This window comes from Limulus polyphemus, unplaced genomic scaffold, assembly GCF_000517525.1.
Source record: "Limulus polyphemus unplaced genomic scaffold, Limulus_polyphemus-2.1.2 Scaffold2149, whole genome shotgun sequence".
In the NCBI taxonomy this organism is placed as follows: Eukaryota; Metazoa; Arthropoda; class Merostomata; order Xiphosura; family Limulidae; genus Limulus; species Limulus polyphemus.
The window spans coordinates 31,926-46,244 of record NW_013667759.1 but is presented as its reverse complement, the minus strand read 5'-3'; the positions used below and the strand labels follow the sequence as shown (position 1 = coordinate 46,244).

General features: G+C 33.4%; 1 protein-coding gene across 1 annotated transcript in view; it reads right to left on the bottom strand.

Moving 5' to 3' along the window:
- The window catches only part of LOC106466093 (glypican-6-like), an 83,541-nt gene that overhangs the window by 54,467 nt on the left and 14,755 nt on the right, over nucleotides 1-14,319 (bottom strand). The window contains exons 2-3 of the mRNA XM_022394048.1: nucleotides 4,984-5,186; nucleotides 4,311-4,499 (exon numbers count right to left, since the gene is read on the bottom strand). Coding sequence (XP_022249756.1) covers nucleotides 4,311-4,499; nucleotides 4,984-5,186 — 392 coding nt within the window. The remainder of the gene's footprint in view (nucleotides 1-4,310; nucleotides 4,500-4,983; nucleotides 5,187-14,319) is intronic.

Here is a 14,319-nt window from a genome sequence, read left to right as displayed (position 1 = left end):
ACATTTTTTAATATGTTCGTATTACTGATTTTACCTTCTTTTTTTTTTTTCGTTGTGTTTTCTTGCTGTGGTTTCTCCCCATGATTACTGTTTAGTGTTTTATTTGTTTAATTATCGTTATATTTAGCAACTGTACTTTGACAATGTATAAATACTTATGTAAATTCATAATATTGTTATGGTATTCAATATCTATATATGTTTATTGGGGACCTCAGCCAGGATATGGAATATTCTGCCTTGTGCTGAGAAAGCTTGGGAACTCTTACTGTAGTCTAATTTATTGTTTCAAAATTAGGAACAGCTAGCCCTCGTGTACATATGCGCGAAATCCAACAAATCAGTACATGTTTCACTTCATATGCTTTTTTTCACAAGGATTGTATGCCTTACAGAATTAAATAAAACGGGATTTTCTTTTAGAAACAATTTATTAAAATAAGTATAAACTATACTTAATAAAGGGGTCTCTTTATTCGTTAATATAAATTTTAATGCAATAAAACCTTTATCTCATTCAAATACTGCCAAAGATATTAAAACATTCACCAAACAGTTTGATGATTTCAATATGCAAACAATATTTCATAAAAAAACTCGACGATTTACTGAATCTGTACAATTAAGATAAAAACATTTCAAAAACGTGGCCCTGGTTTCCTTCAAGCAGACCAGTTCTAAGACACCAATCCCTTTCTACAGGAATGAATAATACAGCAGAGAAAAAACGATCAACATTTTTTTTTCTTCTTATTTCACTCTGGTAATTGAATCGGTTACTTTGAACGGAAATGTGAAGTAAATGAAACTGGAATTCACAATGCTGGAATAAAAAGTCGATCACGAGCTCTCGTCATTGTATGCAGTAAGGAAGGGGAAAAGTAAAAAAAGAAGTCTGTTCTTGGCGAATAAAACTTAATCCTGCCATCGAATTATTCAACCAGACACACTTAGAAAGTTTCTACCGACGCTACTCTTCTTTCAATACTATCATTTCATTCAGAGCTCAATATATTCAATCAACTATAAATTAGTGAAACGGTCCCTAGTATACTAGCTGTGAAATTAAGCAATTATACCCTAATTCTGACTTGTAAATGACTTAATTAAAATTGACAATTATTACACTTCACTTATGTAATCTAGTTTACACTATAACAGTTGTTGCTCATGTAACTGGTCATATAAACAGTTTGCCTAAATCGCTAACTTCTATGCCTGTTGTATCCCGTTAATATGCCCTGGCATTGAGCGAAGGGCCTCGTCGGCAATGGATAAGGCAGATATAGTATGGTTGATATATTATTATTTAGCTTTGGCGAATGAATCTCTTAAAATATTTTTTAGAGACTTTTTACTTCCTAATGCATAATTTAGTTTTCCGTAGAAGCAAATTTCAAGATTAATATTAAATTTAATACATTAAATGGATCAAAATCAGAGAGTAGAAATCTTGATCACATCTCTACTGTGAAATGGGCTGTTTTGAACAAGAAGTGACGCAATTGCTTTGCCACTTCTACCAAACTTCTTAACTTGACCTCTACACCTCCTCATTTCCGATCTACTTCCCCTTTCTTACAACAATTTTCTTGGAGAACGAACACTACTGAACATCCTCCCAGAGATTTCGCTCATTTTTAGCTCAGTTTTACGTCGTTTCTAAGATATCTATATATATATATATAAGAATGCGTAGTACAGTTTCCTTCAAATAATTTGCCAAATTTAAGGAAGACGTTTAAAACATTACAAGAGCTTAAACAAAAAGTCCATTATGGACTGAGAGTTCTTTTTTACCTGTAGACTTTCACCGGATCTGTTGGGCTTTCATCAAGGGTAGAGCTGGGTATGCAATTTGTCTGTCAAATAATTGGTCAAACTGCACATCTACTAATTACATACTCTTCTTTGCTTTCACTTACAAATTCTTACAATACTAATGTAGTTGCCCCCAGTGGCTCAGCGGTAAGTCTGATAACTAAAAGTCCGGTTTCGATATCCGTGGTGGGCACAGCACAGATAGCCCATTGTGTAATTTTGTTCTTAACAACAAACTAACCATCTAATGTAGTTTTCTCCCGTTGACGCTGTGGTTGCTTGATTCTCTCCGAGAATAAGAAGGTTGGCTTGCTGTTTCGCAAGCTCTTCTGAATTATATTAAAGTTAATTCAAGCAAAATAAAAAATAATTGAATCTTGTGCTTTTACTCGTAAGTTTTTAGAATAACAAGTTTTTAGATTATTGTTTACTTTTGTCAAAAACGTAACGAAACGTAGCTTTAGGAGACTAGGAATAAAACAAGTTACATTCGAATTCGTTACTGCAGCAAATAATATAAATATAACGTCTATGCATAATAATAACTGATAATAACAATAATAATAACTGATAATAACAATAATAATAACTGATAATAACAATAATAATAACTGATAATAACAATAATAATAACTGATAATAACAATAATAATAACTGATAATAACAATAATAATAACTGCAAATGATCCAAAAAGATGATTATAACTGACATTTTTTTTAGTAACACTGTTTAATGTAAGCGATCTCGAACAGAATCCTTTTAAAATGTCATCAGCTATTTCATTAGGTTGTTGCTTGCTGATTTTCACGCAAAGCTATTTGAGGGCTATCTGCGCTAGAAATCTAATTTTGAAGTGATGGATTATAGAGTTGGTAGCTAGTCAACACCACCCACTGCCAACTCGTAAGGTACTCTAATCAAATATTGTGATTTGCCCATCATTCGTATAACGCATACACGGCTTCAGATATCTTTTTTTTTTGCGTTAATGGGGCGCGAACCACAGAACCTCGAACCCAGGTCAGCACGTTAACCACTGGATCGCGCTCGCTCTACTTCGTTAGTAAAATTGAATACATTTTCTTTTATCGTCTGACAATTTTGATTGCTTTATAAACTTCAAATATATTTTTCCAAATTAAATCATTCACAATTTCACACAAAAAAGTGTCCACAAGCAATATCATAAAGTGTCGTGAACTCAGAAAATTTTCGTTATCTTTAGATGTCTCGTGAGAGATGCAAACTAATTAAAACTATTTTTTACAATTTTTACAATGCATGAATGTGTAATTTTATTAATTCCTAGGCTCGGATTTGAACCCAAGATCGTTCGCACACCAGGTGAGTACTCTGTGCTATCATAGGCCACCGCCCCCAGTAGCTCAGCGGCAAGTCTAAAGGCTTATAACACTAAAACCATGTATTGATTGATACACGTGGTGTGCACTGGACCGATAGCTCATTGTGTAGCTTTGCGCTTAACAACCAACCAAACAAAACCATAATACATCCCACATTCACCTCCTACACATAGTCTACGAATATTCAATGTGATTTATTCCGTTCCCATTTTTTCTCAACCTTGATTATTCATAAGTAATCAAGTTAACTCCTTCAGAGATTGATCTTAATCTCAATCACGTATCAGTGAAAAAAAAGACAACCTCTAATTTTTTTAATTGTCATGAATTAGTACGCAGTCTACTCCATTACAGATGGTAGACTACTGTTTTTATGATCTTGAATAGCTGAATACAGTCAAGTCCTTCAGAGATTGATCACGATTTCACACAAAAGTCAATAAATGAGAATATCTCTTATGCTTTTTACGCACAGATCTTAACTTATTATGCATGATTAAATCCTTAAAACAACCGTAATGAAGAATCAGTAAATAAGATTTTTTCATGAAAACATGCTTATATCTCTTGTAGATTGTCTATGATTTTAACGAGTCAGTAAATAATTTAAAACTATTTTCTCACACTGGTAAAAAGTTTAATAAAAAGCAACTCATTTCTTCAGAAACAAACTGAATATATGAAACAAAATATAGCTTTTTCTCACGAGTAAAGGAGTAAGTGTGCGTAACTCCTACAATTATCCAGAAAGTAAATATAATTCTGCATTTTGTTCACCTAATTTATGAGCATGTAAAAAGCAAAACATTCACTTGTTCTATAAATAAAGATGCAACCATAAAATAATAGTTGAAACGAATATTAGGAATTTCGAACTAGAAGACATTTTAAACTAGAGTAATAAAACATAAACAACATTCCTATGAATCATGATAAAAGTTAAGTTTAATTTCAAAATAAATTCTTCTTACAGATACGTTTCTTTTGTTGTTTGTTGATATATTCAATACCTGTTTAACCAGGGAAAGATTCTTTCAAAAACAAAATCACTAGTAAGAAAAGGGTCAATATCAGAAACGTGGTGTAAGAATAGATTTAAAATCAATGTAAAGAACGGATTTACCTCCATAATTTCACGAACAACATCTCTTCCAACAGCTAGAGCTTGTACAAATGTACGAGTTGCAATGAAAGATCGTTTTAATTCTAAAGTCAGTTTTCTGGGAACATCACCAAATGGTTTGAGCTCCTCCATGTGACTACTAATACAAGACAGATAGCTGTCGCTGAAGGTGTACTGATTATTCAACACCTGCAGAAAACGATTAATAATTTTAAGTAACACTAAAACTTATGTTAGATACACCTGACAATTACACTAAAAAGATGGTTAGGTTATGTTAGCTATAACATTAAAAAGTTAGCAAACTGAAAAGCTAAGTTCGGTAAGTTATTTAATGGTCAAAATAAGAATACATCACCAGCAAATAATGTACTGCACGAGTATAGATCTTCTCAACAGAGAAGTTAAATTAACAGCCTTGAAATAGTGACATTTAAATGAAGAAATCAAACTCGGTTCAATTTAGATATACAATAAAACATTTTACTCATTAGTGATAAGTTTAAAAAGTTCGAGAAAACTGGACGTACATGTATACAATTTAGACTGAAAACTTTTTAATATAGAATCCATGCAGCTTTTTTAATATAGAAAATGCTTAACAGCTTATAGATAGAAGCTGATGATGTAATACTGTTAAGAAAACTTCCGTTTGTATTAAAAACACACCTACCTCGAACATTTTTCGATAGAGAGTATCAAAGAACGAACCGAGGGCTTCTGATAGATAGATTCCACCTGAATTATAATAATTTCTCAGATCTCTGAACATGTTCTCAAAAATGTAAGAATTTTTATCGTACAACATTCCGTAAGTTCGTAAAAACATGTGGTGAAAATCTTTTTGAGATTCGTCCAGCAATTCTTGAAAGAATTCTAAAAACAGAGAAAAAGAAATATGTACATACATAGGTATAGTGTATTGGAAATAATTATGGAAACATAAGAGAAAATTGGGGATACAATGCAAATATCATGGAATTACTTCCTTTATTTTGTACAAAAATGAACTGAACCAGATTACAGCCTCCTGTTGTTAGTTTACAGTGTGGATAGTTACTTGAAAGGCTCTCTTAACGAAATGCTTCTGCCTGGGAAGTTTTAGGGCAAGTTTTGAGCTGCTGGTATAGATCTCCATCTGCGGCTCGAAACGTCGTACAAAAACCTTTCAAGACAGATGTAGCTCATTAACAGCGCTTTTTATGTATACTCTCCTCTGTTTAAATCTTCCCTCAAGCGATAATTGTGAATGGTTATCATTCAACAAATCAGACAATGCTACCTACACCTGTATAGTATTTATAAAAATACAGGCAGTCATACTACTCCTAGCAGTAGTGTGGTGAATACACTTATGGCTCAGAGGACAGAAATGGCATATGGCAAACATGTAAAAATCATATTTGTAGCTAATGAATACTAATACATGCGATAGACTGGGGAAAAATTTCATGTTTCATTAGAAGCTGTATGGAAAGTCTGAAGAGGCTACGTGAACCAAGTACTATTGATAATAGAATTGGTTGAGATAAAAACTCTTCGAAGATAATGTTATGTAACTTATCGTATACTTCTTACATGATAGACTAATAGAGATTATGTTAATATAAGTACAGCTGTGAATTTTACCTCCCAAACAATAAAATACACATTGACACGAAGTGGCCTCAATGGATGTACACCTAAGAAAAAAACAACAACAATGCTTATGAAGGATAATCAAACCAAACGATTGAAATCGGTATCTGATTAAATAATAGCATAAGGAAAGCTGAACGATGGCGCTCCTTATAGATGAATCCAAATTCAAATTGTTTGGCAACAATCATAGATCGTTCAATGGCACAAAGGGGAAAGGTATCATACTCAACGTACAACGGTGACAAATGTTAGTGGATTAATACGAGTGTCTGATGCATCTCAACCAATGATGATGGAGATCTACACAAACTTGATGGCACCCTGACTTCTCACAGGTATATACAGATTCTTATTCATCGTGTCATTTCCCCCAGTAACAAGACCTGTCGAGTGGGGATTCACCTTCCAGCACAAAGTGATACCAATCATGTAGTAAATGTGGCAAAATTATAACTGGAGGGCAAAACAGATCAACACAACCATAAGTTTTCTTTTGAAAAGGAAAATACCGTATAACAGACAAGTTTGAAAACTGTTCATAAGGCAGACAAACAAAATATCTTTATTTATCGTTGAATTATTTTGTTTTTCTTTTTAATCAACGCTGAGCGTTGTCGCAACACAAAAGCTGTTTATTAACATATATTAAACATCAAAACTTGTACATATAAGCACTGCTCTTAACCAGATTTTTAAAATGTGTGTAATGTCATTTCCTACTTAACGGATTTTAACCGTAATTTTACACGTTATCGATCTGCTGAGAGCATTATTAACACGAAAACTCGATTTCATAAATAACTATAAATGTACAGAATCTCATAAGAGAAAGAAACTGCATAAACATTTCTAGAAATATTTGTTTTTGCTTATACGTTCAAGCTCAAGGTGGTTGTCAAAGTATTAGGATAGATAACACTTCTAATTTCCTACGGTAAGAAAAATTGATTTCGAGACTATTCTAGTTTATATTTTATCTACTTGATTCACAGTAGAACACTATTCCAATAAGGGTTTTACTTATTAAGTATAAAAGGATACTTATGTAAAATATATTAGCTTGATGGTAAAGTAAAGTTTCAAATACGGTACTAGTAAGAAAATCTATATAACTAATACGCTTGCGTTTGTTTATGGGATTTTTCTCACAAAATTCTCGATCAAACGCTACAAATCTCATATTGTTAGAAAGACTTTTGTCCGAGGATTTCCGATTGCATGTTGGCTTTTCCATTCAGAATCAACTTACCTGTTTTTTATTAGTCAATTTTTTAATGCAACGAGTATTCTACACGATGGCACAATGTTGTTGTCATCACGTGACGACTGGCTTCGACTTTAACTTTAGTTATTCTGTTTTTTGCAAAGTATTTCACACAAACAACACTTAATCCGCGTGCAATTTCCTAAAAAAATTAACATTGCACTGAATAAAATTTCTATGGGCTTTCTCGACTTATTTGTGTATAAAATACGCAAGCGCAGTTCGTTCAAAACCATATGCTTATCAGTTAGTAAACACGCATTTAGGCGTTTCTGCATATTCATCTAAGTTTGCCTTCATTAGAACTTTACATTTATTTACTTTGCAATAATTTAGCTTCTGCTCGTTTCATAGACTGCTATAAACACTTTTTGTTCTTGTTTCTTGACTACGGGTTTTATTATTCGTTTGTGTGTTTTTGTTTCAGTTCGTAAAACCGAGTCAAACACTGAGCGTTCATAACTGTTTCACACTCTGCACACTATAATAAATACCATTACTATACTATATTGTTTACTATACGTGTGGTTTTATTAAATAAAGTTATGTCTACGTGAGTTTCTTTGTCTGACTGCTTAAATATTTTTCAAAGAGATCAAGATTTATCGATCTAACACATAATGCCTGAAATGACGGAATAATGGAAATTCAAGCGAAGGGCATGCAAACTGCCACAAATGTTTTGAGGGTCGCGACTAGTAATAAAATACTAGACTACATGCCACATATTACCGTACATAGAGACTGCGGTTATTTTTGTTCACACTGACTGCTACTACAGTGAAACTTGACGATGTCAATAACGAGATCTGATGTACTGCAGATCGTAACTAATCTAATGAACTTTACCCAGTCCGTGACCTCTCTGTTAGTGACTATTCCTCAGCTCATTAATCAGTGCTGATCTCTCAGGCTGTTTTTATTGACTCCACGAGTTTATCATTATTCAGCTCAAATATACTTAGTTATCATTCATAACTCTTCAAATACTTCAAACATCATCAAACTATGCATGACTATTCCACTTATCATCAAATAGTCTGTGACTACTCCAATCGTCACCTTGGTTCGAGACTGCCCCTGCTACCATTAACTAGTTACTATTAATCAGTTCGTTGTTACTTCAGCTACCATAATTCTGTCCAAGACTGTTCTATTTGTCATTGTTCTCCCCAAAATTATTATCATCGCCACTGATCAATTCACTACACTTAACTGACTCAAGAGGTGGAAACTTTGGTTATTAATAATCAACGTGTGACTGGTCTGATTACAATTGACCAGCTCCAAATTACTCCTGTTAACATCATTCTGCCGTAACTACTCCAGTTAAAATTAGTCTGTGATTGCTTCATGACCAGTCTGGTTGTCATTTTTCTAATCTTGAATATAAATATTGCATCAGTTATCACGAGTACATGTTTACCAGCAATGACTTAAATTTCTTAGTCTTATATTCAGTAATATATATTTCAAAGCATTTTAACTGACTTTGAGAGGTTGTAATTTATTGTAATTTTGAATAGACTGTGTACTATGTCATGTGCGTTGGCTTTGTAATGTTGATATTGGTTGTTTTATTTCTTATCAACTTACCCCACTCAAATACAGTTGGTAAGATGGATACTTTGTTTCATGAAGTTCACGTTATATTTCCATTAATTATAAAACTTCCTTTTAAAGACACGTTTGTTATAGCGGTTAATGCATTCGTGCTGTTTGCTGTTCACAATAATCTGTTTTTCTCTGTAACATAACTACACAGCAGGAGCAACTCTTAAAAGTTCGTGATTAAATAAAATACTTCTTTAAAAACAGGTTCTGGTTTCTTCCCAAAATGCGTGTTAGATACTTCAAAGGAAAAGTAGCTCGAACGTTGTTTGCTAAGTACAATAAAGGCTTAATGGCTGTTCACAGTAACGGTGGGGAGAATTGTTGTCAGTAATCTTTTGATAATCCCCTATAACAAGCATGGGTGACTCAATTGAGATTAACATCTTCAGGCAGACGTATATTTGCAGTTAGTCTACATAGGGATTGGTACACAGTGCGGCTGTTATCAATGGGACTGGTTTTTTCCCGTTTGTTTTCCACTTGAGGTAAAAACTAGAAAAACCTTTTCCATTCCCCAATTTTATTCATTAGGAAAAATATTACATGCGACACCATTTTTTATTGTTTTTTTTTAGTTGCTTTGCTGTCAATTATAAAACCCCACCTCTTAGGCAACTGTAATAACACTGATACTTCCCACATAGTTACATATAAAGTGCTGTGTGTTCCAGCAACTTCTACACTTCCTATGTAGTTAGTGTGAGCTGAGATTTATCTCCTTTGAAGTTAGAATAAAAATCATCGTTGGTGTATAGGTATCCTAGGATTTTGGGATACTGCACTATGAATTAGGGTTCATTTAAAATTATGGTATCATCATCATTTATATTCCTGTCTTGGTCTTACGCAGAAATAAATAAACCTTTCTTTAAGCTTCGGCAGCCAGCCAATCATAACAACGAACCTCGAAGCCAGTCAGTCTGAGCAAAAAACCCTTGTTATTCATCATTGTTGGAAAAAAAAAAATTTCTATTTATTAACTTACGTTTGTTTTGTTTTTCCATGTTGTAGATGTTCGAACCACTCTATGCTGAACATTTCCGGAATCTGCTGCCTTATTGTGTATTACCTGCAAGTTACCTGCTAGAAATCAGTGTACCTGAATACCGCGCTGTTTCTTAAACACTTACATATGATCTCCTAAAATCGCAATCACCTCAAAATTAGTTCGCAGGTGGTTAGATATTATAATGTATTGTCTATTAAATTACACCAGTAATCTCCATGCGTTTGTTAGTTTGTTTTTAATATACAAGAATAATTCAGTGTGAATAACATAACGTCAGCAATATGGCAGGATTCTCAAACTTGATTAACCTTGCTGTTAAATCTTGAATGAAAACAGTGTATGTCAATTCTTAGGGGAATATTGACAATATACTACTTTTACTATCCCCTGTTTAAATAAAAAACTTCATTTTATAACATCACACCGAAAACGGCCCTTCACGGACTTTAAATATCAAAAACAATTGGCATGGACATAGTGAAAAACCCTTCCAAAATCAATCGGAGAAATGCAACGTTTCTCTCCAAGCACGTCTTTTGACAAAGAAAACTTGTTAAGCCGCCCTTCTTATATAACGTCAGAAACCAGTCACATCTGTGACAATTTAAGAAATTAAAATTTAAACGGTACATAGTCAGTAGTACCAACTTTCCCACACTACAACTAAAAACCACGTGTGTGGAGAATAATAAATATAACATAAAGCATTACCTGGACTGATTATAATAATATAACAATGTTAAATGTAATAAGGAGAAAACAGGCTAAGATTAATAAGTACTTATACCACCAGTCTTACTTGAACTATCCACTGTAAAAAACACATGGAATTGACGAAAGAAAGTAATAAATAACGTTAGATATTCTGTAAAAGACGAAAAGGAAACACAGTATGTTTTTAGGGAGGCGAAAGTTCTATCAAAATGATAATACATAGTAAGGAAAGATACAAAAAGAATTACTGTGACAAAGAAAGTAATCCTAAAAACTAATGTAGCTACACTAATGACGTATTGTCATACTATAAACGGGACTGTTATATAGCCAATATTAACTATATATAATAATGATAACTTAAACTGTTATATGTCCATGTAATTATTTCGCAGGGTGTAGATAGATCTTCACCAAAATTGGTATGGAGGTTCATAGGTCCATGCGGGAGTAAATACAAATTTTCAGTTTTGCGGTTTTTATGGGCGTTTTTGCCTTTTTTACCACTACTTTGCCCCCTGTAAATGGATCTTTACCAAATTTGGTATGGAAGTTCATTGGATCAATGGGGAGATAGATGCAAACTTGCGATTTCACATTTTGGGTTTAGCAGTTTTTATTGGCGTTTTTTTACAATTAAATATAAGGGAAGCAACTTTTCATGCCCTAAAATAACCTTTCATTATTCATGAATTTACATAACTTCCGTCCAGTGGACGGGTACTCCAGCTGGTATCCTAATAAATTAGTGTAAACATGGAAGTTTATAAAAAGTCGTGATACTTTTTAAAAATTCTAAATCCAAGATCTGTAGTAAGAATATTGTTGAACGTGCTACAGAATTGAATGAATATTGTGTATAATGCGCTCACTAAGAAACCTTGAATATGAAAATTCGACTGAGTTTACGAGCTCCATCCAGAAAATCTGGTAACGATGAACAAATTATATTTTATAAGCTCGGAGTTGTAAACATTGTAACATAGCTTGTTTCGAATAGTCGTATTTGAGAATGTAAGGTTTATAAATTCAAAGTTGAAATGTCCGTTTTATTGAAAACTTTAAACGTGAATGTGCGATTAATGATGGTGATACCTAAATATTGATAGTTTGTTTTGTTTTTAGTGGAAGTTTTTTGTTTGTTTGTTGTTGTTGTTTTTTGAGTGAGCTCAGATGGATAAGTTTGTAAGACTCTTTCTCGAAAGCCTTGATAATTCGGTATAAGAATCTCATGTATTAACTACAAACACGACTAATATCTAAGCCTTTACTAAGATCTTTCGGAATAAGGTTTGTAATGTATGATAATCCTAGTGCTAATAAATACAAATCCTCAACTTGCGGACTGAAGTTAATCCCTACTGGGATTCCCTGTATCTGTTGGAAGACTTGCTGGCCAAAATGCACAAATATTATAAAGTAAAAAATACATGGCCTGCAAAGATATATGCTTCAGATAAATAATAATCCCTGCAAACGACAAACAATTATATTTTGTTACATGCAAATGTTTTTTTTTTTTGCATCAATGCAAAATGAATTGTGACCTGTTACCTTCACACTTTCGATTACATATACAACAATTACATGAAATGGAAACAGAGCTCGCGTGCAGTAAAACTAGGCTGTGTACTTTATACATTCACACCAACCGAGGAGAATAAACTAATGTTATTTCTGTTTCTGTGTAAGCTTTGTCTTAACTGATGGATTCCAATTACTATCCACTTAGTTTGGTACACGTCTTAGTTGGTTGTTTTTAATCAAAGCATGAATCTTCAGGAGTTCACAAAGAAATTACACATATCACTGCCTTAACGTAATTAACGTAGAGAGCTAAAAGTGCACATATTATGACAGTAATATAATTAGTTTAAATACATACGTACACGTATGTATGTATAAGTGTTATATACACATATATGTTAATCTTGTAAGCTACGAAAAGCACATGAACCGACTGGTAACACACTTTGCGTTAACTTTTTTTTTTTACAATGATGTGAAAGAGAATGTCAAATGAACATACGAAGAATGTTCAGTCTCGAATATCTGACTCAAGAAAACAGTTTCTCGATGATTTAAACGGAATCAGACAGAGAGAAAACAAAAAATATCACTAACCGAAATATGTTATACAGACGAACTCATCTAACTCAATGTATTAGAAAATAGCACAGAAGTTCAGAGAGACAGGCCCTCAAGTGAATCCTACACCAAAAACTATGATCGATGGGCCTGAAAGTTTTCTGATAGGCAGTCACATGACAATAATGGAACGTAGAAACGTTGGGAAAGCAAAGTTGTTTGATATTAGTTCTCCGAAAGACGCATTCTTTGAAAGGATCACAGCTGGTCCATTCATTCCCTGTCTTCGCTTTACATGTTTTTATTGAAAGTTTCTCAAACCTATTTACACGAAAGCAATAACTGATGTCTAAGCGACAAATACACCAGTGAAATTCGGAAACAGTACAGACAATGTGAAGTATGGCTGATTTAATTCAAAAAATAAGTAAATAGGTTAGTTTTTTAATTCAGTTGATTCGTTCACCAGCTTTCGTACGCCTCACACATGAGGTTTAATTTAATATATTTCTAGCCGAGAAACGATATTTTTCAGGGACAAACTTGCACGTAACATTTAGTTTATTATATAAAATTACGGCTAAAAACGATATATATAACCATAAATTACACTCAGCAAGAGAAGTATACAACTAGTAAATATTGACTTGTGCGTACCCAATTTATAACAACGGTGAGGTATACTGAAGACAATATACTAAAAGTTCAAGTATTTTCCAGCTATTCAAATTATGATAGTGGAATATGATGTGTTAACAAAATTTGATGTACTCTATATAAGTCTTCAAATGTATTAAGTATTAAAATACCTGGCTGTATTACCTTTGTCTGACCACGGGCGATGATAATTAGCTTAAAGATCAGGGTGTGAAGGAACTTGAGCATTTGGCGCCATTTCTTAATATTTTCACCATAGCCTGGTGTCGTTTTCCAAAGACATGGTACATAGAATAGCTTCATCAATGGACGAGCCAGACATGGTACATAAAATAGCTTCATCAATGGACGAGCTAGACATGGTACATAAAATAGCTTCATCAATGGACGAGCTAGGCATGGTACATAAAATAGCTTCATCAATTGACGAGCTAGACATGGTACATAAAATGGCTTCATCAATTGACGAGCTAGACATGGTACATAAAATAGCTTCATCAATGGACGAGCTAGGTATGGTACATAAAATAGTTTCGTCAATGGGAGAATTAAACATGGTAGACATGTAAGATAGCTTCATTAATGGACGAGCTAGGCATGGTACATAAAATGGTACAAGAATAACTAGCTATGTTAATGAACGAGCTTACTATGACATTGAAACTTGTATTTGTGCATTATCTAAACTAGCAGAAATACTCGCCCTCCGGGCAGGGATAACTGCTAGTTCCTGAGGAAGGCTAGTGGGCCTACGGCCTTTTCTGGAATTGTCTGACAGTTCTACAACAATGTACTCATATTCGACATTCAATAACCTTCACCATCCATGAGAAAATAGATTTTATTGAAATTTTAGTTTAAAAATGAACTATCATCACAGCATTACATCATAGACTAGATTTTATTGAAGTATTTCTTTGAAGACACAGTTATCAATGAAAGTGCCTTGCTCTTCTGTTGCAACACTCATGAAAGTTTCACTAAAGAAAAACAAATAATTTTTTTAAGTTTGTTTTCTGATT